General features: G+C 30.3%; 4 protein-coding genes across 7 annotated transcripts; 3 read left to right on the forward strand and 1 right to left on the reverse strand.

Moving 5' to 3' along the window:
- The first annotated feature begins 4056 nt into the window (after positions 1 to 4056).
- Positions 4057 to 9502, forward strand: LOC137830464 (phosphopantetheinyl transferase-like). 3 transcript variants are annotated; one of them, XM_068637823.1, is made up of 6 exons: positions 4057 to 4227; positions 4633 to 4683; positions 5373 to 5611; positions 6866 to 7037; positions 7544 to 7719; positions 8134 to 9502. In XM_068637823.1, exons 1-5 carry the CDS (start codon positions 4132 to 4134, stop codon positions 7715 to 7717), a joined length of 732 nt encoding a protein of 243 aa, XP_068493924.1. In that variant the 5' UTR covers positions 4057 to 4131; the 3' UTR covers positions 7718 to 7719; positions 8134 to 9502. The 3 variants fall into 3 exon arrangements, with proteins under 3 accessions (XP_068493924.1, XP_068493925.1, XP_068493923.1); XM_068637822.1 differs by having other exon boundaries at positions 4058 to 4227; positions 4633 to 4765; XM_068637824.1 differs by lacking the exon at positions 4633 to 4683.
- LOC137830463 (urease accessory protein D) lies at positions 8266 to 14761 on the reverse strand. 2 transcript variants are annotated; one of them, XM_068637820.1, is made up of 9 exons: positions 14665 to 14761; positions 14341 to 14504; positions 13616 to 13681; positions 13441 to 13515; positions 12909 to 12953; positions 12390 to 12623; positions 10577 to 10659; positions 10322 to 10493; positions 8266 to 8522 (listed from the first exon to the last, which is right to left on the reverse strand). In XM_068637820.1, exons 1-9 carry the CDS (start codon positions 14756 to 14758, stop codon positions 8397 to 8399), a joined length of 1059 nt encoding a protein of 352 aa, XP_068493921.1. In that variant the 5' UTR covers positions 14759 to 14761; the 3' UTR covers positions 8266 to 8396. The 2 variants fall into 2 exon arrangements, with proteins under 2 accessions (XP_068493921.1, XP_068493922.1); XM_068637821.1 differs by having other exon boundaries at positions 14604 to 14745.
- Positions 14762 to 16203: 1442 nt separating this feature from the next.
- LOC137830462 (protein trichome birefringence-like 36) lies at positions 16204 to 19568 on the forward strand. Its single transcript, XM_068637818.1, has 5 exons — positions 16204 to 16817; positions 17654 to 17825; positions 17898 to 18079; positions 18347 to 18505; positions 19139 to 19568. The coding sequence occupies exons 1-5, from the start codon at positions 16489 to 16491 to the stop codon at positions 19437 to 19439; spliced, it is 1143 nt and encodes a 380-aa protein (XP_068493919.1). The 5' UTR covers positions 16204 to 16488; the 3' UTR covers positions 19440 to 19568.
- Positions 19569 to 22211: 2643 nt separating this feature from the next.
- LOC137830465 (ubiquitin) lies at positions 22212 to 26775 on the forward strand. The gene is made up of 6 exons (XM_068637825.1): positions 22212 to 22346; positions 22443 to 22503; positions 23795 to 23980; positions 24191 to 24230; positions 26340 to 26446; positions 26545 to 26775. Exons 2-5 carry the CDS (start codon positions 22501 to 22503, stop codon positions 26420 to 26422), a joined length of 312 nt encoding a protein of 103 aa, XP_068493926.1. The 5' UTR covers positions 22212 to 22346; positions 22443 to 22500; the 3' UTR covers positions 26423 to 26446; positions 26545 to 26775.
- The last annotated feature ends 27 nt before the right edge of the window (positions 26776 to 26802 follow it).

The raw sequence follows: 26802 nt of genomic DNA on the forward strand, positions 1-26802 counted from the left end.
AAATTAAAATATTATATTGTTTAATGTAACAATCTGAAAATAACTTAATGATATAATATAAGATAAGATTCATATAGAGATAAAAGATTTTAAGAAAACATTTATTGATAAGATCGCATACTAAAATTTTTTTAATTGAATTGTTCCCTCTTTGGAATATTTAGTTCTATAAATAAGAAAGTTGTGAAGTAACAGAAGCAGAGTAACGAAGATGGCAGAAGAAAAATCAAAAGATGAATTGGTAAGAGAGAAGTTGAAGAAGTCTTATTTTCTAATCCTTTCACACCCCTACTCATCCTCCTTATGCCATGGTATACTCAATTTCTTTTTTTTTTTTATTTAAGAAAAATATTAAGAAATAAATTTTAAATTTAACTTAACTTTACAACATAGGTTGAAGATGATTAGTCGATTTTATAAAGTTGAATTAGATTTAAACTTCATTTCTTAATATGTATCAGAATCATTCTGAAGGTATTTTAGTTGAACAAGCGTGTGTTGATAAGTTGGCTAATTTATGATTTATTCATATAGAATCATTTCATTGGTATAATAGACTTCCATCTAGTATGTTCTTAGAATTCTTTATGAATATGTATAGTCTACCTATGTATCGTTTTTGTTAACATATGGGTTTTGGTCTAGTCTCCCCATATTTTTGTATTTTCTTTCTTTTTTTCTTTTTTTTAATAATTTTTTTTCATGTGATGACAGATGATTGTTATTACTTTAGATGTCAGCTTTGTTGAGATATCAAGTTGCATAGTGATGTCTAACATGAAAACTTTTTATTAAAAAAAATGTATTTTAGTAGAAGTTTATTGGATTAATCAGGTCACCTTCTATCGAACCAAACTATAAAAAAAATCATTAAATAAAAAATAATCTTAGAGTAAAAAAAAATCAGTTGTTATATTGACTAAATTAAATACTAGTTTAGAGACTAAAAAAATTAGATATCAATCTATAAACTATTTATCAATGATAAAAACTAATTTAGATACCAATATTTTTTTTTAATCTCTAAAATAGTATATAATTTAGTCGGTATAATAATTAATTAATTATTTTTTGTCTCTCTAAAATTTAATTTCTATTTAATAATATTTTAGTAGTAATTCATTATATAGTCTCATAGACAATCTATAAAGTTTGCATTCGCTTAATATAAGATGATTTTTTCTCTTAGTTAAATAATGATATTTCAACCTTAACTATTCCAATAAAAAGATATTTTGAAAAAGAGAAATTCATTTTAAATTTGTTGTTTGGTGATGTTGCAGATGATAAGAAGGGCAATAAAGGAGTTAAATGAGAAAAGTGGATGATTTACATCTTGTCTGTGATGAAAATAGGAGGTATATGCTTCTTATGTGAAGGGGACAAATAAATAATAACTCTAGGTAGGAGAGAAAGAGAAACTTGTAGTTTTTAGATAAAAATTGAAACTTGCAAATAATTCTATAAATCTTAAATCATGGAACTCATTAATACAATTCTTTCAATAATTTATGTTCAGGTATTTTTTTTTTATAATTTATTCATTTCAATAATTTATTTTAGACACTATATTTCTTTCTCTTGTTTTCTTCCATCATTTAATTTATGCATTTTGTCTTTTTTTTTTACTTTTTTTGTAAATCTTGAAAAAATAAAATCTTATTTAACTAATATCTTTATTTATATATATATATAATAATTTAGATATAAGATATAATAATTTAACATAACATTGTTGGAAATACCACGTTAAATAGCGATAAAAAATATTTTATAATATATAAGTGGATGAAAAATTTTATTTTATATATTAATTTTATAAAATTGAGTTAAATTTAAAGTTTATTACTTAATATGGTATCAAGTCATTTAAAGTTTATCCTAATAGATCATCCACTGTCAAGACGTTATCGTCATCCATAAATATGTAATCTCACATACAAGTTGACATACCTTACCTTATACACTCATTTAATGTCCATTTTCTAATAAATATGTTATAAAAGATGAAATATTAAAAGAAAGTACTATTTTTTTTTCTTTTATCAACAAAGTTCGTTTAAAAACGTTTTTATGCATAGTATAGTTATATTGTATGCTTGAAATTAAATTAAAAACATTTTGCCAAAGCTTTTTATAAAAAAAATAAAATTAAAAACACTTACTATTTTTTTCTTTTATCAACAAAGTTCATTAAAAACATTTTTATGCATAGTATAGTTATATTGTATGGTTGATTAAAATAAAAACAATCACGTGATTTTTTGGCTTTGCTCTTTTTTCAACCATTATGCTTGCTCTGGTTGGTCTCAAACTTTGATTAGTTTATGCCATTGTAATAGTAATTTATATTACAACAAAATTATTAAATAAAAATTGATTTTAAAAATAAAAATAATTCATTATTATATTAAATAAATTAGTTAACATTACAGAGACTAAAACAATTATTTAGTTTATATTATTAGTAAATAGTTTTTAAATGGATATCTAAATAGTTACTAAAGTTTTTAACTTGGTAGTTAAAATGTCCGTAACTAATTTGATACTAATTTAGAAACTTATTTATCAATAATAAAAATTAATTTAGATATTAATTTTTTTAGTCTATAGAATAATATCTAATTCAGTCAATATAATAATTAATTATTTTTATTTTTAAAATTAATTTTTATTTAATGATTTTTTAGTAGTGAAATTTATATAAATTTATATTTAATTGATGATTTATTTCTTATTATGAAGATCTAATTAAGAGAAATAATTTGACTGTTCTGATAGGAAAACTGTTTAGAAAATTCGAGTTCAAAATATAAAATTTTGTCTCGCAAGTTACCTTATTGTGTATGAATTTAGATATAGAATGATAAATATGAAAACTATATTAATGAATTATATTTTGAAAATACAAAATATGTTTCATAAATTCAAAGAGGGAGTGGTTGATAATGTGAAAATATTTGATGTGGTTCAGTTAAAGGTATGGTCTTGGCTAATTTATAAGTTGAAATATGCTATTTTCTCTTATTCTGATCGGTGTCTTGACTTTTTGGTTTGCACGAGGATGGTCTGATCTTCATGAGTTCTTTTGTTGGTAGGTCTGAGGTTTGGTAGGAGATCTATGTGTTGTTTGTTAGGAGATACATGTCTTTTTTTAGAGGTCAATGTTTTCTTTCTATATAAGAATTGAATTACCTTAAAGTGATACACATTTATTTTATTTATTTTTTATTGTTGATAAAAAAAAATTAATTAAATTTTAAAATCATAATATTTTGAATATCATAATCTTATGTATGCCTATTAAAACAGAATAATAAAGAGGAATATATGCAAAGTTTCATCACATCACATGCACACCAGTTTTTAATACATTAATAAAGAGGAGACATAATTATAATGGTTTTTATGAGAGAGGTTACTTCTTTTCATATATGAGACTATTAATGTGAATCTATCATTCCATTAAAATAAATTGTTGATTTAAATTAAGATGAAATGTTAAAATTGAAAGTAATTCATCTTACTTACTTTTGTAACAAGTGGATCCCCACTCATTACTAAAATAAATTACATTTATTTTCTTATCTTTTTTTGTTACCACATTTTGAAAAAAAATAAAAACTTACTTAAGCTAAATTTTTGGATTAGCACAATTAAAACATTAACATCAATTACTGAATAAAAAATAATTTTTTTCTTAATTAAACTGATGTATTTGTTCGAAAACTTACTTACAAAATATATTAAATATAATCACTACTCATATGATTAAGAAGTGCAACTTTGTGATAAAGATTGAGTTAATTTAGAGTTAGATGGATTATGTACTTGTGTTTTTTTTTTTTTAAATAGAGTAAGTCAATTACTTTAATTTAATATATTATTTATTATTTAAATCTTCATTTTCATTTTTAAAATAATATTTCATGTCTTTCACAAATTTTATAATATTTTATATTTTAGTATCTAAAAATTAAAAAAAAATACTAAATGATCTAATAAACCTTAACATAGTAAATGATCTAATAAAAACCAAAACTTAGGATTAGCAAGTAAAACATCATAGTATGTAGTGGTGTGTGCTGTTGTTGAGTGTGTTGGTGAAATTATGGAAGAAGGAGTGAAGAGATGGGTGGTGAACTTATCAAAGTGGGAGCCACACCCCTCTCACTTCTCCTTCGCTCTCTCCCTCCTTCCCTCCCACGAACACTCCTCCGTTACCAGGTTCTCTAATTCACTCTAATTTCTTCCACTCTGTTTCAAATTTCAACATTTTGTTAATTAAATGGTCATAACCACTTTTTGTTGTATGGGCAATCTAGAGATTAAGGCTTGTTTCTGCTCTAAAGACTAAGTTTGGGAATTGAGATTTAGAGATGCAAATTGAAAAATAAAATATTTGTGTTTCCCTTTAATCTCATTTTCAAATATATCCAGAAGGGTCTCCTAAATTGAAGGAAAATTTTGTTTTTTTCGCCTTTTACTGTAAACAATGATGAAGTTTTGGCACTCACTTTAAGTGAAATCAAGTGATTTTGACTTTTTACGTAGCTTTTTGTGTAGTTCAGAAACTTGTACAAATGGGTTTGAATGGATTCATTGAGTGATGTAGTTGTTGTGTATTGGTAGGTTTGTGAAATTGGAAGACAGAAAACGTGCACTTGTCAGCCGCATGCTTCAGTATGTTCTTGTCCATGATGTGTTACAAATCCCATTTCCTGACATTGTCATAAAACGAACTTTGGAAGGCAAACCCTATTTGGTATGAGCATTTCCTAGAACAATCAAAGATGAGTAGTGATATGTTATGGACCTAGCCAATGTAGATGAATGATGCAGATCACTTTAAGGGTAGAATTACAGTTAGAGATTGTTACGGTTTATTGTAGGAATATAATAGAATCCCAAAATTGCAGGAACTTGTTATGCATAGAGAGTGGTTTAGTTGCAAGCAATGTTTGTTATATGTATACATATATATGTTTGGACTATTTTTTCATGAGATTTCTTTTGGAGAAAGAAATACAAAGAAAAACTGAGAAGGGTTTCTCCATAAACTAAAATTAGCTTGTGTACAAGTTAAAAATAGAAATTTAGATAGAAACTTTGCTTATGCATATAACTAAGATTTTGTTAAGAGATGGAAAACCCACGCCATTGATTTGTATAAAGGAATTACTTTTCAATTGTTGATGGGAGATATGTTTGGTGGATATATGAAGAAAAAAGATGAATAGTAGTTAAACTAAGGAAATTTGTGATATTTTTGTGTTGAATAACAAACTCAATTTTGTTCCCTAAATCATGTATTCATGTTATCTTGTTATTGTGATAGCTTATTTATTTGTTTATATCCTCTCTCCTTTCAGGATTATGATGGGCTTAGATTCCCAAATTTTAATTTCAATGTATCCCATCATGGTGACTATGTGGCCATAGCATCTGAACCTGTATGTCTTGTGGGGATAGACATTGTCTCCTATGATGTCCCACAGGGAGAAACAATTACAGAATTCATTCAGCCCTTCTCTTCATACTTTTCATGTTTGGAATGGGATAACATAGTCATGGCTGGCACTTCTGATGATGTATTAGTTGAATTTTACAGGTATGGTATGTTATAGTTTACCTGTCCATTTTTGTCAACTTTCCAGGAGTAGTTCAATTGGAAATATTTATTGTAATTTGGATTTATTGTTGTTCTGGTACATCACTTAAAAGTTTTAAGTCAAAAGTAGTTTATAAAACACCTTGCTCTCTCACTGAAGCATCTTTTTTAGGACAAAACCATCAAATGTCAAAGCAAACAATACTCCAGATACAGTGCCTGGGTTACTCTTGCTCCTTGGTTTTTTTGTTCTACTACATTCAAAAGTCTCACATTATTTAGAAATCAAGATCAAGAGTAACCTATAAACACCCTCCCCTAGCCTACAGAGACGTCTTTCCACAACAGAATCTTAAACTCTCCTTAATGTTATATGTTCCAGCATTCAAAGAGTGGGCAGCTTTGTTTCGCTGTTGAAATTTCCTTGCTTCAAGCTGTTTTTTGTATTGACTGTAATAAAATGTATCTAATCCTCTCTGTAGTGGTAATTTTCCGTTTATCCCTTCTAATAAAACTTCCTTTTCTATCAGATAAATAAAATTAATTCATCTGTCAAAATTTTCCTTATTCAACTTCCCTGAAAGTTAACACGCTTGTGGAAAGCCAAAAAAAGCCTTGTATTATCATTTCTTAGGAAAAAAACCAATGTTGGGTTGTAAGCATTGGGAAATCTCCATCAACAGGCCAACAAGAGAAACCATACAACATGGGTGGACTAGACACGCATGAAACCAATACCTAAGGAATTTTATGTGTAGAAGTCCTTGTTAGTTAAATAATTCTAAACTTACCTTTTCTAATCCAATGTAGGATTTTCACTTACACTTAATACTCCAACAACCAAATAGAAATATATGAATAATAAATTGCATGCTAGAAACTTTTAAGAATATCACTGCACTCCTTAAGGCATCTCAACAAATTACATCAGTTAGCCTACTGTGCTTGCCTAGCATCATTGCAGATAGCTTTCAATGCAAAACGTCCAACAACTTTAACCTGTGACTTTATGCTCCTGTACAATTTATTATCAGTATAACACAATTTGGCAAAGAAAGGATCTGAAGATTATGTTTCTATATAGCACAGCATAATATGGTCTCTGAAATTGTTTAATTTATATATTAATGCGATAGTATCAGATCCGATCATGTGATTTTATCTGTCAAACTAGTGGAATTCTTTGTGATGTAACATGGTTCTTTGAACTGAAGACAGGCTATATTGAAAGTCAAATGTGTATTTACTTTGCAGGTATTGGAGCCTAAAAGAAGCATATGTTAAAGCTATAGGGAGTGGACTGACTGAAGGGTTGAATAAAGTGGAGTTTTCTCACACGAGATGGACTAATATATCAGCAAAAGTGAATGGGAAGGTTATGACACAGTGGAGATTTTGGCTGTTTGAACTGGAGGATAGACATTGTGTAAGTTCCTCTGCAACTTCAAACACACTTTGACTATAATGACTAAAAATCCTCGATTGTACCCTTTATTGCACCAAAAAACTTAAGAATACCAGATTTGAACTATATGATGCTAAAGGAATGAAGGTGTTGAGGGATATTGACCAAATAATAAATGTATTATTCTTAAAATCTGGTATTTTCTTACATTTTACTAGTATTGAAATTTCATCTCATTTCATTTCCCTTGAGTGAACTTAAGAGGACCTAATATAGTATGTCTAAAGGATGGATCATTTAGTTTTAGAGTAATATTTTAGATTTATACTCTAAAGATACCCATTTTACTGAAATTTAATTATTTAATTGCTGAACAATACAAAATTTAGTACAAAAAAGGTCACTATTATTTTCAACATATATGATATATGTAATTGATATCTAAGTGGTTTTATAACTTGTGGATCTTTCTCTCACCATTATGAATTCATGCATCTACTTTTTAACTTAGTTTTCTTGTTCTACAGGTTTCAATTGCCAGAGTTCACCCAGTATCAGCTGCTACGAGTTACAAAAGAACATTGAAGAAAGTAGAGTTTACTGAAGAGGAATATACTCTAGGTCTTCATCTTCCAAATGTAGACTTTGTTCAACTAGGAATAGAACAACTTATTTCAATTATACAGAAAGCTTCTGATTAGAGGTAATGGAAATCTATGTAAAAAGATTTGTACAAAAATATTGTTATTTTAAAGACTGTATTCAGTACATCGATATAAAAACATACCCCAATTTTCTCAATCCAATTAAGCTTTTCTCTATTGTATATAAACTTCTTAAAAGAGTCAACAACATTTTATATTGGTCAACTCCTTTATGATATGGTTTAATTAAATTTTAATTACTTTATAAATCTATCTATATTTTTAATTGGATTTTTATTAAAAATTAAATTATTTATTCAATATTTATAGTATTTTTAATTTCATTTAAGTATCTCATCCTTTGATTCTTGTTGCTAATGAGATAATGTGATTATTATTTCTGATTTCTCATCTCTAATTCATTGTTAAGATTCATTGATTAACTGGTTCTTTTTCTCTCCAATCTTTTTTAGCTCATCGGTCAATCCGTTCCTTCTCTTTCTTCAAGAATTGACTTGCAAATTGTAGGAGATTGGAAAAAGAAGATATAAAGCAAGCTTCCCAAAATTGCATGACACCAAGGCAAGAGAAGTTTGATCCTCAAGTGAAATTAAAGATCTGTTTCCTTAATATATGGAAGAGTGATAACTGAAAATATAAATATACATAAATGAAAGGAATGGTATAGTAGTACATTATTACATGTAACTCTGAAATTAAAACTAAAATGATTCTTTCATATAACACTTGTCTTGTATGGTGGCACCCCTATCATTGCCTCCATAGGAGCCAGTTGAAGTCGTAGAAACTTATAAACTGATTCAGTTGTCTCAGCAGCCACTCGAACAACAAGACCAATTTTCTGCACATCAATGAAGTTTCAGACAGCAGCATTTTATTATGTGAAACTCATGAAATTTATCCAATAATATAAGTGTTTGAAACTTGACTTCTCTATGTTGAGACAAGAGAAGTCAATCCTACAGCTTGATGAATCACAAAGTTACTAAATGATTAAGGATGTCAAGTGCTAATGTGTTTACTGTAAGTGTGCAATAATCAAAAAGTGATAATCTACCAAACTACAAGATACATGGTTTCAGGAGAATTGTCCTAAGGCTCAAATATAATTTGAAGACAATTCGTCCAAAGACAATCTGACAAGTCTACAAAGGCTAATTCATCATCGAATCTTGACTCTCCTCTATGATCAAACAAAATGAGACAAGGACACTTTGAATAGCAATCTTGACCAGAGCACAAGTCTACAAGGTATATGAGGCCAGCATATACAAGCTACCAAGGGAAATGAAGGTCATTACAGGCTTTTACACCAATGAAACCGTACTGTAACAAAAGATTTACAATCTCTATTGCTCACAGTCCTGTTTTACTTGACAAAGCCAAGCATGTGGAAGTTGACATGACAAACACTTTGTTAAACAGGAGATAGAGAATGAGCAGATTTTTTGTGTTTCTTATCTTCCAACAGTTCAGTATACAGATATGCTGACCAAAGGATCGCCTAAGAAGAGCTTGTCAGTATTGTTGACTGTCCAAGGAAGATATATTGAAACCACCTTCAGGGGGAGTGATGAAAGTGTGAATCTGACTAGTTTATGCATATCTCCTTCAATTTATTGTAACTATTCTATAACGAGGGTAAATAGACAGCTCCTTTGTACGGTAATATGGAATAATTTGTTAACAATTTCCTAACTTGATTTGTTTTTACAATTTTCTTTTATTTTTCATTTATGTTTTCCATAAGAATATAAGTTTGTCCTTTGCACATTTTTGTAATCATATCAATAAAATCAAATACCTTTTCAAGTCTTTCAATTTATGTGCTTTTGAATTTTCCTTTCTTTCCTTATCCTTGCACAGCTACACTTGCTCACCAGGTTAACATTTTACAATTTTCGGTAAACAATAACTGTTTGTATTTTGTTTCAACTTTTAACATGTCTTTTGTTCCCTGCATTAGTTAATACTCCTTTTGTCACAACAGATTATATATCTCATTATGATTATTATCAACATGCATTACAAGTTAATACATATACAGCGATGATAGCTGTAAGAAAACTTCACACAGAGACACATTGAGACAGGAGCTTCCCCTAGCATCCTACCAAAGCATCTTAGTCCTTTCACCATGTACGTCGACACAATCTTACCAAGAACTTCCCAGCAGAGTCAAAGTGGAGAAAACCCTTTTACCACAACTGGAACAGAAGTTCCCTAAAAAATATATTCAAGACTAGCAATATGCACTGTACTTGAAACAAATGAACACACTGGAAAAGAGGAATCAAAATCACACAAAAAATCATTTTTTCATGCTTCACTACTATAGGCACTCCCTTAAAAATGCCCCTAATTAGATCTGGTACTAGTGTTATTCATTCATACAATCATAACTAACACAGAAAAAATCTTATTTCATTCTACTTTCCAGTAATGTTATCTCTAATGAGATATAGAAATGACCAACATATCCAGGATCTATGACCAGAAAATGATTTGAGTTCAAGAAGAACTGGGATTGTATGCCACATCAAACAAACTCAATTCAAAGCACTCTATAAACATCGACATCACACTAGCATTTAGACATTATATTCTGGTTAGTTGAATTTGAAATAATTTAAGTCATACCTTGGGACCAAAGGCACTGCAGGAAGCTATGAAGCTTGGTTTCGTAATGAAATGATCAGTCTTGGTTCTTTGGTGATGGTGACTCAAAGCAGCAGAAGGATGCAGTAATTGCTTAGACATTATATTTTTCACTTGTTCTTGCACGAGATTCTGAATATACTGCATTTTTGGCCTAAAAAATCACATAGTACATGAATAATGAATTCATAATACAATAGGTATTAATCCAAAAGTAAGACGAAATAAGCCACTCACCCCAAGAGTACAATCATTGCAATTACTTGGTAATTGTGCATGTGCTCTTGTATGTGTCCATTTTTTTCTTTCTCTAATAACGTCTATTTGTAACAAGAAGCAATTTGAGAATAATATGGGAGGAAAGGACATTAATCTCAAAATAGAAGATAGTCCAAATTGCCTTTCCAAAGATATCACTTTAAAATTTTGATGCTCAAATTTTGCACCAAACAAGATATATTTTGCACCAAACAAGATATATTGCCATTTTAGAAAGCTAGCAAGCACAACATCCTGTACAGAGGACAGAAAAATGCAAAAGCAATATATTCTGCTAAGATTTGGATCTTCTCAATTATATATGATGTTTCAAATAAGATGAGAAGAACCAATTATAGCCATTAGAGAAGATTAAAAATAATAAAAGGCTGAAATCAAAACCCAATTATAGTATATAACGTGTTTTTCTTCATTCCATCTTTCTCTCCTTTATCACCATTATATGCATTCTCGTACTTGGTTTTACAATGCAAAATCAGTGATTCAATTCTCATTCTTCTCATTCAATTTTGAATATCATAGCCTGGCACATTGCAATTTTGTTAGGACAAACTTCTAAAAACAAGTGAAATAGATAAAAAGAAGGAATAAAAGTTGAATCAAAACTGAATCACTAATTTTAGGCAAAAATAAATAAATTGGGATGAAAAGGAGATAAAAGAAACAAGGGAACCCAACAAAATTGTATATGTCCAAAACTGAATACGAGAATGAATCTTAATTTAAGAGTTATAATTGTTTGTTCTCTTCTCATTTCTCATTTTAAGACTTGTTCTCATTTAAAATGTCACTCACCCATATATATATATATATATATATATATATATATATATGGGAAGAGATCAACACATCCCATAACTTTTACTAAATATTACATTCTTCAGTATCTCTCTATAAATCATTTTTTTAACTCAAAGAGTACCTTTCACATAAATCATATACACAAAATTTTATATTAATTAAAATTATTTGACTCGTTTATATAGATCAAAACCAACATAATATATACTTTTCAAAATATATTAAAATATAAATAATTTGATCACCTTGTTATTTTCGTTCAATTTTAACAAAAATTATGATTGATAGAACTAGGATCAGATATGAATCTAGAATAGTAACCAAAGAAACAGGAATGTCTTGATTGCTCTTAAGAACTCTCCAAAGAGAAACACTTCTTAATTGAATTAGTCCAACCCTCCCACACAAACAATTTTTTTTCTACCAACTTCTAACAAACTAATTGACAACTGACGCAATTAACTATTACACATTAAAAAATTTCTTATTCTTTCTCTTATACACATTATAATTTGTCTTGTTCTATCCATACCACCTTCAAGTAAGACCTTGTCCTTAAGGTGGAATTGAGAGAACACTTGTTGAATCTGTTTCCACAATAAACCACTTGGAAAAATCTAGAAAAACCACTACAGGTAGTGAGGTCATGCCAGATTTTAACTTCTCAAATGCCACTTGAACAACTATATTCCATTCAAAAGCATCTTCCTTTTAATAAGGTAGTCAATAATTGTCCTCAAGGTGAAAATACTGAAGAAAATGTTCAAGAACAAATTATTATTTGAAAGTAATAATTCTACCAAGGGAGAGAAGCCCCTTTTGCAACTGAATGATCATATATTTACAAATTCATCTATGTTTCCCTATCCCTTAACCCTCTACCATCTATATGTCACCACACAAGCATTTTTGTCTAACAAACAAACTATACATATTATAAGCATAACAAGGGCAGCAGTAAAACAATTACCGTATCCAGAAATAATGGTTGACCATCTTCTAAGAAAATGTTATTGGTGCTTTTATATAGATCAAAATCCCATTTCTCTCCACTTTCATGGCGCCCACTTGTAATCCAATCAACCATGACCAAATTTGAGTCTGAAGACACATTGAAGACTTGTTTCTGATAGTATCTTGCAGTTGAAAAACATGTCACTGGATCTGGAATGATGGCTAAAAGTGCATTGCTTCCAACTCTAGCCTACTACACAACGATTTCAAATGTTAACCACGAAAAATTAAGTTTGTTAAGGCATTTCTGTTGAAAAGTAGAAGCGTGTTATGCAGTAAAAATGTCCATTTATTAGACTTCTGCTATAAGTATAATAATACTCTTGTCATGGCCATAAATCTTGTCATTGACATTGGAATTGTATAGTGAAAAAAATCAATCCGAAGCCTTTATCTCCATCAGTAATATGACTCCTCTAACTCAATAATGATGAGCATAAATGCAAAACCAGCAAAAGAAATACTCTGTTTTTACCTCTAATATTTGCTGAGAACACTTAGATCCCACGGATTTGTAGACCTAAATAAGGAGAACAAAATTATCAATAATATAAACATAAGCCAAGTCAAAGGACCAGAATTCACTCGAACAAAAAGCAACAAATTTAAGAGATAATATATATCATGATTGTTATAAGTAGTAAGGAGCTAATCTTCTATAATCAGGAACATTTTTATTTATTTCTGTATCATATCTTTGTATTAGAGGATATCAAATCTACCCTATTTACTGTAGTGATTCTTTTTTCTCAATGTAAATAAAGGATTTGTATTGTCTCAAAAACATCCATATGCTCCATTTATTGTAGTGACCCCCTTTTCTCAATATAAATAAAGACTCGTGTTATCTAAAAACACAGTTTTAGCTCAATGTTTCTCTCTTTCCTAGGGTTCAACAATGATCATAAGCACCCCACCCAAAAGCCAGCTCAAATAGAGGGAAAAACAAACTTGAAGGATGAAAACCAAAAAAAAAATCAATAAGAGAAAACAAGAAATTGGTCAACCTTGGTGGAACCTTGGGTTGTTAACACCATGGTACAAGAATCTCCCACACAAAACTTGCATGAAATGTGATCACCCTACACATCACAAGGTAAGCACAAATCCACCAACATATGCAAATAAAAACATAATACCAAGACAATGAAAAGAGGCTATGAAAAAAAATACAAAACTTACAGATACAATTCCTCCCCCATAATTGAGAGCATAAACCCATACGGCATCAGTTTTGGAAGAACCCACCTAAGCAAACAGTGAAAGAAACAATTTTAGCATTCCAAGCTAAGATTTTTAAAGGGGAAAATGTATTTTTTTAGTTCTTTCATACTGTTCAATTTAGTTTCCAAACTTTAAAAAAAAAATGTAGATTTATTTTTTAACTTTAAAAAAAAAAACATTAACGATTTTAAACTTAGGGGTATAAATTATATAAACATGACAAACATAAAGATGTCATACCACAAACATGAAAATCTGTGTAGCTTAATCAAAACATGACTGAGAGTCTAAGAAGAATTTAATTTAGATTTAGTATTGAAGTATGCCAGTATTACAATGTCAAACTAATAAAAAATTATTATACAAAGTAATTATTACAAACAAAATTCAACAATTTTCAGTTATACAATAATATAAAAGAGTTACTTATAATGCTCCAGTAAAAAAAGCTTACACTGGCAAATAATAATCAGATATCATCCTTGAATCAAAAGCTTTAGATAAGAACTTAATGATCATATTCTGCAAAAGATATTTGCATAATGAACCAACTAAAATTGAAATAATTTTCAAAACAACTAATATAAAATTCATGCCCAACATAATCAGATGACAGTTTACAGTATATTTTAATATAAAAGAAACAATTTTCAACCAAAGATTAGTGAAATTAAAGAAAAAACCTTTTTGGGTATGAAGAACTTGAGGGGATATCTCGAGAAACAACTTGTCGCAGATGATCTGCCTCCCACTTTTTCAACCACCACTGAACCCATTTCCCCTTCTCTGCTTCCTTCATCACTTCTCATCGTTCTGCATCTACCTTCAACAGATGGCAGTGCCTTGGCTGGATTCAAATTGAAAAAAAAAAACATGAATTCAATATTCTCCTTCGCATGGTTGAATAGAAATTTCAAAAACACAGAGAAACAGTAACAAGCTTTACATTTTCACTAGATTGAATTCAAAGTTATGAAGAAAAAGAAAGAAAAGTAAGAGATTGAAACTTGATTTGGTTGAAGGAGCGAGGAACAGAGTAGGTATATATTCGACACGCAATTTGGAAATTTTTAGGGCGGAGAAACCCATAATTTTCACCATTAAACTATTAGTCTAGAGTAAAAACTACTTAAATAATTTTAAATTGTTAAAAAATGTATTAGGTAGTTCTTAAATATTACAAATATTATTTAAATTTTATTAGAATGCATCAATTAAAGAATTAAATTGTTAATTATTTAACATTCTCAAAATTACTTAAATAAGATTGTTATTAAAATGGTCATTTAGAGCTAAAGCACTTTAAGTAGAAGCAAACATACCAATATGCAAACCAGAAAATAAAAACATTGGAATCATAGTATAATATAAGTAATCTTTGACATAAAATTTAGTAGGTAACAAAGTCTTCTATAATTTAACATAATAATATTTATAGTAATGTGAAGGTGATATAATATTAATACATCTAAGCAAAATATTATCTATTTTGAAATATTATTCCCTTTAGAATAGGTGTTTTGTTACGGTTTTGTATCTGAAAGATACCTCGGTAAATTGAAGAAAAAATAAGTATATAAATTTTCTCTAACCTCAACCTATGAAACTCAGACACTCCTTTTAAATGACGTGTCGGTGTCGGATACTCGTATTGGACACTGATACTCGTATGACACTTGTAGGACATGTATCCGGAAAGTGTCCAATTCAAAAAATATTTGTTGGATTAATGACAATTCTAGTACAGTTCTAACACAGTTTTATAAAGAAAAAATACATTAATTTTCTAAAAACTCAAATTTATTGTATAATTTTTTCTTATAATTATAAAAATAAGAAACAAATCATTTTGAACCAGTCACAAAAAACATTTTTCAACTCCAAAAATATAATCTGGAACATACTTGTGCACATAAATCTTTATTGTCAATTTATATAATTCATAATTATATAATATATAGATCCATGTCCCTGTGTCCTACATTTTAGAAATTATATTATACGTATCTCTATGTCCGTGTCTGTATCGTACTAGTCTCTGTGCTACATTGACCTCAACTATAAATTACGTGAGACTATATTAAATATATCGAAACAGATGTTTTAAAAAATATACTATATCTCTTTATATTTTTTAACCCTCCCTTCCTCTTATCACCTTAAAAAAAAAAACATTTTCTAATTCAACAAAATTTTGATTGGATATTTAAAACACCAAAACAGATTTGCTAATTCAACAAAAGGGAAAAAAACTATGCAAAGGGAAAACAAAAAGATATCAAGAAACAACTGAAGGCAAAGCTGTTGGTAATGACATAGTCTATTATGGCTTCCTAGTAAAGGAAAAGGTGAAAAGAATAGCATTCATCACTGAAACCACTTAAATATCACTGACAATAACAAATGCACATGCCCACCTGTCTCAACCAAATACAAGTACTTATTCAATTCCAAACATCACTTCACTCATTAAAGAAGAGAAAAGGTAACCACAAATAGGTGAAAGAAAAAAAAGGATAAACTTCATAAACAATGACATTGTTGATATGTTTACAAATTTCTTTCTATGCAAAAATGAAAATTTGAGGAAATTATCCTAGAAAAACCTTTATAACTTACTTTAAACAACTTTTATCTCACAAAGAGACTCATTTTGTTTTTTCAATGGAAGATATATACCAATTACAAGTAATGCAGCTCCATGGTCCACACCTTCAAACCACCGCAAGTCATGCCTTGATCAAACACTTTACCTCCAAACACTAGCTCCTTACAATCTACATAAACCCTTCACACTTTAACTCTATGCTCTCTCACACTTTTGTTCTTCCATGGCAGCACCAAAGATCCACTTGTTGTCCTCTTTCTTATTGTGCAGCACCTTTCTGTGCTTCCTCCACTGCACATTGTCCCTGCTGGACCCGGAGGATGAGGTTGGCATTCTGGTTCAAGCTGATGATGTTGAGATGGTCCAAAGCAACAGAGATTCTAGGAAGATATGTGACTTTTCAGTTGGAAAATGGGTTTATGATGACTCTTACCCTCTCTATGACTCTAACTGTCCATATCTAAGCTCTGTAGTCACTTGTCAAAAGAATGGTAGGCCAGATTCTGACTATGAGAAGTGGAAGTGGAAGCCAACTGGTTGTACCTTGCCAAGGTATATATATAAGAGTTGTTGATGTTTTTGGTATGAAAAGGCTTCAAATTTTGGTTTTAGATTCTAACTTTTAAACACTAGCCTTAGTTTTTTGGAGAAAATCAACATACTGATATATAAGTTACCTCTTAGAGTAATATGAAATGCATTTAATAAACTGTAAATTATTGAAGTCAAACTTTAAATTTATTGGATAACAACACCAACCTTACTTATAGTGTTGTTGGTAAGTTTTGTCCTAATTTTTCTATTATTTGAAATATACAAATTTTATTTTTTGTACAGTGTACTAACTTTATAGTTTGTATATTTTTAAAAATACAGAACCAAAACTATTGGTTCTATGAGTTAGGGGTTAAACTAAAATTTGGAAATTTTTTTCAGTGACAAAAATAAAGTCACCATTAATTCTATATTTTTTTGTGCTGTATTCTGTTTTGTATATCTAAGAATGTAGAATCCAACACTTATGTTTTCTGTTTTACACTCAATGAGTTTACTGCACTGTGTCTGTTTTTCTGAATTTATTTCATGATTCACTTGTCAGTTGTCAAAAAGACATTACATTTCTGATGTATTTATGTAAATTTTGTGAAAGCAAGTTTTTTCAACTTTTAAGTCAGAGTGGTGGAATGTTACTATGCTAGTGATGGTGAGCCATTGCAAAAGGGTACATAGAACTTGCTAATTCCAACCCTTCATTGATCTTGATTCTTTTTCCCCTGATAGTTACAATTAACATGGATATGTAAATCTTGTGAAGCAGTGAGTTTGTAAATGAGTTCAATACTTGGTCATGGTTTGATGAAAATCTAACTTCTTGATGACATGTGCAGGTTTGATGCACTGAGGTTTCTTGGAAGAATGAGAAGAAAGAGAATAATGTTGGTGGGTGATTCAATGATAAGAAATCAGTGGGAATCTCTAGTTTGCTTAGTGCAAGGAGTTATTCCAACTGATCGAAAAAGGGTGACTTATAAAGGACCTGCAATGGCTTTCCATGCCATGGTGAGATATTTATCATAACATCTTTTCTTTTGCTTTTGTGAAAATTATTGACCATGTAGTCTTCACCTGAAGGATTTTGAGACTTCAATTGAGTTTTTCTGGGCACCCCTCTTGGTAGAAGTGAAGAAAGGTTCAGAAAATAAGAGAATTGTACATTTGGATTTGATTGAAGAAAATGCAAGGTATTGGAGAGGAGTTGATATCCTTGTATTTGACTCAGCCCATTGGTGGACTCACTCTGATCAAACCAGCTCGTAAGAAAGATCTCTCTCACTATCTAATTTTTCCATTCCCTCAATTTAAGCTAAACTTCGCAGTAAATGTTACTCTGCTAGTGATGTATTTCTCTACAACTAATAATGTAAAAGAAAAATAAGAATAAAAAATTAAATTAGTTTCTGCATAAACTCCCTAGAAGTTCTCTTATAGCTGAATTTACTTTTTATCTTTTAACTCCAGAATTTTTTATGAAAAACTTCATCCTTAAGATATGTGAATAAGTTCTACCATGATCATACCAGGTGGGATTACTACATGGAGGGAAATAATCTCATAAGAAACATGAGTGCAATGGCTGCTTATCAAAGAGGACTCAGCACATGGGCAAGATGGGTGGATCAAAATCTAGACCCTCTGAGAACCCAAGTCATTTTTAGAAGCATGTCATCTAGACATAACAGGTACTGTCTGTTTCTATTTGCCTAAAACTCGGCCTTTATCTTTTTTTCTAATGAAGAAAAAAAATGTGTTATGACCCTATGGTAAGGTATGGAACTTTAGTGTCATATTGAAAGTATAGGACTCTAGTGTAAGGTTTTTAAGGCCTTGTCTTGAGGTTTTCAACCATAATGTAATGACTACCTTCATGCTGTGGTTTTTCCAATGTCCTTATTATTTAGTATCAGGTCATACTAAGACTATGATTAGCTCGGACCTATCACTCGCCGTTAAGATTGATTCTAAATGACTTTAATACCATTTAATACCATATTAAAAAGTAGACTTTAAATCTAACTCAATTTTATAAAATCGATTTATAAGATGATGTATCGATTTATAAGATGAAGTTTACATCCACTTATATATCATGTATTGTTCTATTTCTAGTAGATGTAGAATCTTTAACATTGTCCAACTACTGTGGCTAACTTTTATGGTATTTGTTCTCCCAAAGTTCTTATCAATTAGTATCAGATTTTATCACCAAATGTGCAAGCCCTCACCTTGTGTGTTTCTTTGGTGGTTGTCATTAGAATGTAATTACCATTCTTGATTATTGTTACATATGCTGGTTCCTTTATCTTTGTATGCAGGGAAAATGGTTGGAAATGCTACAATCAGAAGCAACCTCTTCCATTTTTCAGCCACCTACAGGTTCCTGAACCTCTGGTGGTGCTACAAGGAGTGCTGAAGAGAATGAGGTTTCCAGTATATCTGCAAGATATCACAACAATGACAGAGTTGCGCAGAGACGGACACCCTTCAGTGTATATGAGGGCAATAGGCCAAAATGAGAGGCAGAAACAAGGAAAAGGCCTTTCTTCTGATTGCAGCCATTGGTGCCTCCCTGGGGTGCCTGATATTTGGAATGAGATGCTCAGTGCATTGCTTTGACTACAATAATGGAGTGTGTTTTGGGAAATGCAAACACTGTACAACAACTGAACCTTTCATGGTTACTCTTGCATGGACATGGTTGGTTGTTGTTGGTGTTCTATCTATGAATATGTCATTTGATGGAAATATTGCACTGCACTTGGATTTTTCACCATGATTTTCACAAACCAGGTTTCACCTGTCATTTTAAAGAAAAAGCATAACATGAAATAAGTTAGGAGAGGAATGTGGAAAAGTAAACACTTAACAATTTTATTTTTTTAAACCTTATCTTCCATCAGTTTATAATTTAAGATTTAAGATTTTAAAAGAAATTAAAAAAAAAGGAATGAGAAAAAAATCTATTATTTTATTTAAAAAAAGTGAAAAAAACCTAGGACTTACATTCGTTTTTACATTATAATTTGACCATATTTATGAAAAATCTTCAAGAGAACGTCATATATGAAATATGAAAATAGGAGATCAAGAACGGATGACATCGTAAGTCTAATTATAAACTTTAAATTACTTTGATATAATTTAAAAAATAAATAAATTTTGTTGGAAATCCCACATTAACTAGAGATTAAGATATTTTATAGTTTATAAGATGAGGTTTGCACTCATTTATATAGTATGAAATGTTCTAATCTTTACTCGATGTGAGATTCCAACACACAATAACGGTTCGATGGTGAATAATACGATAGGTCCAACAAACTCTCATTAAGATAAATTTGAAATAACCCTGATATTATATTGAGAAATGAACTTTTAACAAAGTCGATTTATTATTAAAATTTATATCTAGTTATATATTATAATTGGGTCAAATTTATAGAATTTTTAATAGTTATTTATACAAAATTTATAATAAAGAGGAGAGGAAAGAGATAAATGTTGTAAGTGAAGGTTTAATAAAAGGAACTTGAGCATTGTGAAATGAATGCAACAAGAGAATCATTGAATTGAACCTTTCTTACAGCTTTGAAATGATGGTGTTAGATAAAAGTATTATAGCAAAAACAAAACACCATTGAATGATAAAAAAGAAAAGAAAAGCAGATATACCAAACATCCTCCATCTCCTCCTTTGATTTCGTGATTTTGTTAAAAACTTGTTGATTGAACCAAATCTTCTTTTAAGGAGATGATTGAACCAAATCTTGAAGTGCTTTAACAGAAACTTGGAAAGTTCTTGGCACTTGAAAATCAAAATACTTTTTTTTTTTCTTTTAAAGAAGAGGTGTAAAACATTAACCTATTGGATTTTTTGAATTGGTGAAAATAGAGAAAAAAAAGGAAATAGAACTTGGAAATCCTTACACTATAAAAAAAAATCATTAAATAAAAATTAATTTTAGATACCAAAATAATTAATTATTATTTGAGTTTATAAACTAAAAAAATTGTTAGTATCTAAATTAGTTTACATTATTAATAAAAATTTATAAATTAGTATGTAACATGTTCTTACAACAAGGACCAAGAACACTAGAATCAGGTTGACAAGATTAACTTTTGTACAAATCTTCCAATCTTGGGCTGGACTCTCTTGGTTTCTTCTTAGGCTGGACCCTCTCGGGTTCAACTAGGGCTGGATGCTCTCGGCTTCTCCTCAAGCTGGATGCTCTCGGCTTCTCCTTCTCACAGATGGGGGGTGTACCTGCAAGGCGCTCTGATGCCAAAGTCAGAAATAGATTTATGTTCATCAGACAAAAATCACTCTTACCTGATGCTTATGTTGACCTCCTATTTATACAGTTTCCTTAATGGGCTTATGTTTTTACTTTGGACTTTCTTTCTACACCGTTTTATCATTTGCGCACCCCTAATGCAGGCTTTTATTTAATTGGGCCTTATTATAGTAATATTTATATTTTTTTTTATTCTTTTATACATAACCTCTCGATTATGTCTTGTATCTAACTCTCGGCTTAACCTCTCGGTTTTAGCCTACCAGTACATAACCCTTAGCTACTTACTACTTTATATTTTAAATTAGTATTCATTAGTCTTTTAGAGACCAATTTAAAATCTAAAATATTAGTAACTAAAACCTAAGTAACTAATTTAGATACCAATTTAGAAACTATTTTATGAATAATAAAAACTACTTTAGATACCAATAATTTTTTAATCTTTAAATTAGTATATAATTTAATTAATATAGTGATTAATTATTTTTTATCTCCAAATTTAATTATTATTTATTAATTTTCTTGTAATCTTATTATCATTATATTTGATTTGTAAATTCATGGTTTGGTTTTAGATAAGATTAGATAGATTGAAATATCACATGTATAGGTATTAATATTGGTAGGTAAAAGTATTCTTAATTTATATATCTTAATTAAGTAATGTAGGTTTAGGGTTTAGAATTTAAATCTTTGACGAAATAGAAGTTTTTAAAATAAAATTAGATACAGTTAAAAATAACCAAGTAAAGAATTAAAATTAAAAAAATAAAAAAAAATTGTGAATTTTATAAAAAATTGAATACAATTATAAATAATTAAAAAATAAGGAATTAAAATAGTTGATAAAAGTAAATTGAAAAGCAGATTTTATAAATATAAAGACTAAATTGTGAGAAGGATAAACTATGGATTTTAGACAATACTGTAACAAAATAAGATAAAAAAAATGGAACAAAACACATGTTCATAACACATAAACAACTGTTTTTATTAATTTTTTATTAGGTAATTTAATTTATATTTTAATTAAATATGTGAATTTAATATTTTATTATCGAAGATGAATTCTCAACTAATTTGAATATTTTTGAAAAAATTGATTTGAATCCATCTTCTTCCTTCAAAATATCACAACACGTGAACAACTAACTAATCGATCACCCTTTTGTGAGCGATTAAGAAAACCTCTTTGAAATCTCACACTACACAATTTTCACAGGTTTAGGGTTACACCAACTTTTACCACTTTGCTTGCTTCAAATCAATTACTGTTTCTTGTTACCTTTGTTCTCCTTTTTTACATTTTTTTCTTCAGTTTTGGGAACTGGGAACTGCAATTTCGTTACCAGAGAGAAGCATCGGAAAGTAATACAATGGTATGTGGCCCTTGTGTGCCCTTTAGTTTCTAATCGTTCTTTACTGTGTTGAACCATTTATTATGGCTTCAAATTGAAAGTTAAGAATTGGGTTTTGCGTGTTTCTTTTGAAGTCATTCCAAGTGAAGTGTGGGACCTGGAACCAAATGGTATTTTCTATTTGCTTTTAGGTTGTGGAAAATAATAAAAGGGAAAATGAATTGGTAAAACCAATTGTCTCTGCTGTGCTTTCATGAGAAAGGAAATAGGACATGTATGTCTGTAAATTAATCTCCTTTGTTCCAAGAGTGCGATAGGACTATCCTTGTGAAAATATTAGCTGTGATGTTAGAATTTTGGAGATCATGAAGATGTTCATAGCTTGTTTGATTTTTGTTTCCTTTAAAACTGCATATTGTGTTACTGAGGTTGAATCTTGCTATATGATAGTTATTTTGGTTTGTGTCTGGAATTGAATAGGTTACTCCCTGTTTTCTTTCTATTTCATTATCAATTATAGAGGCCTCAACCAGGTGTGCTTTAGCATCATTCAGTTATAGAACAGATACTCATAGCTATGATAAGGCATCAGGGCTATAATGTTAAATGCTAATCTTACACATAGCATAGATGGGGATTTGTTTGGTAATTATTGTTGGATATCTTTTTTGCATTATGGTCAGATGTTGATAGGAAAATAAGAGAAGGGAAAACCTTTGCAGGTCTGTTATAGCAAAAGAAAAGAAAGAGTGTTAAATTGTAATTAGTGTATGACCGGTAGTTACTTATCTCAGTTAGTGAGTGAGGACATTATAAATAGGTTCTCAGTTGTGAGTAGGAGTTAGCTTTTGAGAAATTAAACATTGCAACTGTATATGGTCAGTGTGAAAAGGAGACTGCTCCTTTTGGGGTAATTGTTGTTTACCTTGGTGTCTGTTTTTGTTATAATCATAGAAATAAGGAGTTGATAGAATATAATCAAGAATATCTAGATTGTATATGTATTATTAGGAATATTTTTATTTATTCTATATCATATCTTTGTTATTAGAGGGTATGAAATCTCCTCTATTTATTGTATTGATTTTCTCAATACAATTAAAGCATCCGTGCTGTCTCAGAACATAGTTTCAGCTCAACGTTTCTCACTTTTTTAAAGTATAACAGTTTTCATGAAGTGTGAAATGACACAGAAGTATTTTAGTCACAATGCTATTGCAGCAGAGAGTGTGTTAGGATTTCTAGTTCTGTTTTGTTGTCAATCAAAAGGAATTCCTAACATATATCATGCTAAACTTTTGTTTATTGACAGGATATGTACATTCGTGTTAAACGTAGTAAGACAACCTACTTCATCCGGTGCAAGGCATCTGATAAAATTATTGACATAAAGCAGAAGTTGCAAGAACTTGTTGATCAGCCAACTAATAATCAACGGTTAATTCTTCCTGGTACAGGGGAAGTATTAGAAGACTCTAAGACTTTGGCAGATCAAAAGGTAATGTAATATTACATTTTCTATGGTGTATACTTTTTTATATATTCTTCATAATGTTTGCATATATGTTAGGTTATATCTAAGTCCTGGGTATTTTAGCATGTCAATTTTTAATCTGTAGCTGGGCAAAATGTTCTGTTTGCCCCGTGTACCACTTACACCTGCATCTCATAGGTGTTGACAATTTCCTATATTTTTTTTACTATTCAGGTAGAAAATGATGCCGTTGTAGCTCTGACCTTGAGAAAAGGTAATGTATTTTATTATCCTTTCCCTGGGTACCAATTCAGTTTCCTTTCTTCCTTCACTTATTGTGTGAAGCATCCTATTTCCTGTTGTCTTTGTTGTTCTTTGAAATATCCTTGAATTTGGATATAAATATATTCAGTTCATCCTTGACATTAGTTGGGTTAATTTCGGACAGTATAATTTTTTCTAGGGAATTGATGTAACTTGGAACTGTTTCGGAAATCCAGCAAATTGTAATAATAATAGTCTTAAAAAAATTGGGCCAAATCTCAAGTATTCATGGACTACTTTTGGAACTTGTAGATGTATTTTAGGCGTACAAAAATACACTTTAAATTCCTTTTGGCATTCATCAAAGATGCATAGGATTTCTGTGCATTTGGGTACTTTAGTGGCTTAGCTCCTTTACTTATCTATAATTTTAATCATTTGGTAATTTTCTTTTGAAAAATACACGTGTTTGTTCAATTTATAGAATCTTGAAACTAATCACAGCGAGTTCTTGTTTGATAAGAAAATGTATCTTCTACCGTATTGCTAGACCATGTTCATATTCCTGTTATTCAAGAATAGGAGTGAATTGAAATCTATATTGTACAGCCAAGCCAATCCCACTATTTTAAACTTATTTAGTATTGTGAATTGTGACAGTGAAATAGATGTGGGGGCAACCTTGCAAAGCACATGACTCTTAAGTAAAATTTAGATGTAGTATAGGAAATGAAAGCTTATCAAGAGGTGCCTCGATTATAGAGGAGAAAATTAGAGACCATATCTTATAATCTCATGGTTTAAGCGTCCTGGGTCCATCAGACAAAAAACAGAAATCAGGGGCAGTGTGAATGTTAAACTGGCACCAACACTTAAAGAGAAATTTTTGCACTGAAAAATGTTGATCCCGCGTCCTGACTAAGGTGAGAAATTTTTACAATGTTATTTTAGAAATAGAATGGCCAATTCCCTTGATTATGTCTCCCTCTATGCTGTGTAATATACACCTTTTGAACTAATGGGTGACTAGGATTCAAGTGGGATGGATGAAACGAAGGAGGTGCCCCGAGGGTCTTCTGTGACCATATCCCTCAGGCTTTGTGGAAAGTTTCATCACACAACTATACACTTGTAGTGCTGTGTTGTATGAAACTGGGTGTTGAGTAGCGAAAAGCCATTAAGAAAATAAAGTCAACGTATCATAGATGAGAATGTTATGTTGGATATTAGACAAGATAGAATTTAAAAGGAATGCAGTAGAAAGAAAGATGAGATAGCATCTGCTGTAGAAAAAATAGTAGAATCTCACCTCAGGTGGTTTAGACATGTATATAGAAGGGAACTTGGGACCCAAGTCCTGTAGCCCTATTACTAATGGTAAAAAGAGACTCAAAAAATCATTGAGAAGGATTCAGAGGTCAATGGTTTCTCCATGGACATAATTTGTCGTAAAACTTTGTGACAGCATTTAATCCATGTAGCTAACCTCATGTAGTGGGAAAAGGCTTGTTCGTTATATTGTGAATTGTTGCTCCATAGTTCATTGCCTTTTTAGGCTTCAATGGGACTTTTTGTTTGGCAATGGCTACTGGACACGTCTGACAATAGTCCTTTTGGGTTTTCTTTTGTTTACCAAATAGAATATTATTCAAATGCATTATTCTGCTTGACTTTCTGAAAATGGCCGTCACAATATGTTCTTGTCAATTCTAGTGGTGGAACCGAAGTCTCAGTTTTTGCTGTATTGTTATTCCCAACAGAAAACTTCTTTTTTCAAATTTCTCTAATGTGCTTTTTAACTGGAGTTTACTGTGGTTTGAAAACCAAAGAGGCCAAGATGGCAAAGGAAAACAAAATTCTTTTGAATCCAAAAGTTAACTTGAGCTGCAGTTGTCAAATGATGGATTGGACTTAGATTGTTCCTGGAATTAAAGAGTCTCGTCCAAGTGTTAATTCACGTATTGAGTGTTAACTTACATGTTGCTTATATTCTCTTATCCCCCCTATCTAGTTGTTGCAGATATACCTTTGACCACATTGTCTGTTAAAGAATCATTAGGCATGTGCCTACACAGCACCTTTAATTTTCAGTAACACTTACCCTTCTGTTCTTTTTCAGATGATAATGAGTTTGAGGAGGTCGACATTGTTCGGCCTAACGATTTCTACCAAGCTCGGGATGCAGATGGTGCCAGTTGGTAAAACCATGGCTAACTCTCACTACCGGTACCCTGCTCATGGAATAATTGATAAATATTCCTTGTAACACTTTAAATGAAATTTCCATGTTATGTGCTAATAGTACTGTTTCATTAATTTATCAGTTGGCATGATGAAATCTAATGGCTCAGGAAACATTTCCCCAAATGATTGGTCAATTGTAAGGATAATTATGTACTAATTATATAATACTGAATGTATTGCCCGAAGAGAATATGGCACGTTCTGAATCTTTTGAACCAAATTAGATTGGCTTTATACAAATGTAAATGTAATGCTGAAGAACTGGCATATTAAGCTCTCAGTCATATAGAAGACATGAATCATTTGCATAATATTGTCCATTGGGGGTAGGTACTTTT

The sequence above is a fragment of the Phaseolus vulgaris genome, chromosome 7 (assembly GCF_000499845.2).
Source record: "Phaseolus vulgaris cultivar G19833 chromosome 7, P. vulgaris v2.0, whole genome shotgun sequence".
Classification (NCBI taxonomy): Eukaryota; Viridiplantae; Streptophyta; class Magnoliopsida; order Fabales; family Fabaceae; genus Phaseolus; species Phaseolus vulgaris.

What these genes read in the sequence shown, in the direction of transcription:
- LOC137830464 (XM_068637822.1), top strand. Translation starts at nt 4,112, where the DNA reads ATGGAAGAAGGAGTGAAGAGATGGGTGGTGAACTTATCAAAGTGGGAG. An exon ending in GTATTAGTTGAATTTTACAG is followed by an intron (nt 5,612 to 6,865) that starts GTATGGTATGTT and finishes TTTACTTTGCAG; the next exon opens with GTATTGGAGCCTAAAAGAAG. An exon ending in AACTGGAGGATAGACATTGT is followed by an intron (nt 7,038 to 7,543) that starts GTAAGTTCCTCT and finishes CTTGTTCTACAG; the next exon opens with GTTTCAATTGCCAGAGTTCA.
- LOC137830463 (XM_068637820.1), bottom strand. Translation starts at nt 14,758, where the DNA reads ATGGTGAAAATTATGGGTTTCTCCGCCCTAAAAATTTCCAAATTGCGT. An exon ending in AGTTCTTCATACCCAAAAAG is followed by an intron (nt 13,682 to 14,340) that starts GTTTTTTCTTTA and finishes CTGTTTGCTTAG; the next exon opens with GTGGGTTCTTCCAAAACTGA. An exon ending in ATGGGGGAGGAATTGTATCT is followed by an intron (nt 13,516 to 13,615) that starts GTAAGTTTTGTA and finishes TGTGATGTGTAG; the next exon opens with GGTGATCACATTTCATGCAA.
- LOC137830462 (XM_068637818.1), top strand. Translation starts at nt 16,489, where the DNA reads ATGGCAGCACCAAAGATCCACTTGTTGTCCTCTTTCTTATTGTGCAGC. An exon ending in CAATGGCTTTCCATGCCATG is followed by an intron (nt 17,826 to 17,897) that starts GTGAGATATTTA and finishes CTTCACCTGAAG; the next exon opens with GATTTTGAGACTTCAATTGA. An exon ending in ATGTCATCTAGACATAACAG is followed by an intron (nt 18,506 to 19,138) that starts GTACTGTCTGTT and finishes CTTTGTATGCAG; the next exon opens with GGAAAATGGTTGGAAATGCT.
- LOC137830465 (XM_068637825.1), top strand. An exon ending in AGACTTTGGCAGATCAAAAG is followed by an intron (nt 23,981 to 24,190) that starts GTAATGTAATAT and finishes TTTACTATTCAG; the next exon opens with GTAGAAAATGATGCCGTTGT. An exon ending in AGCTCTGACCTTGAGAAAAG is followed by an intron (nt 24,231 to 26,339) that starts GTAATGTATTTT and finishes GTTCTTTTTCAG; the next exon opens with ATGATAATGAGTTTGAGGAG.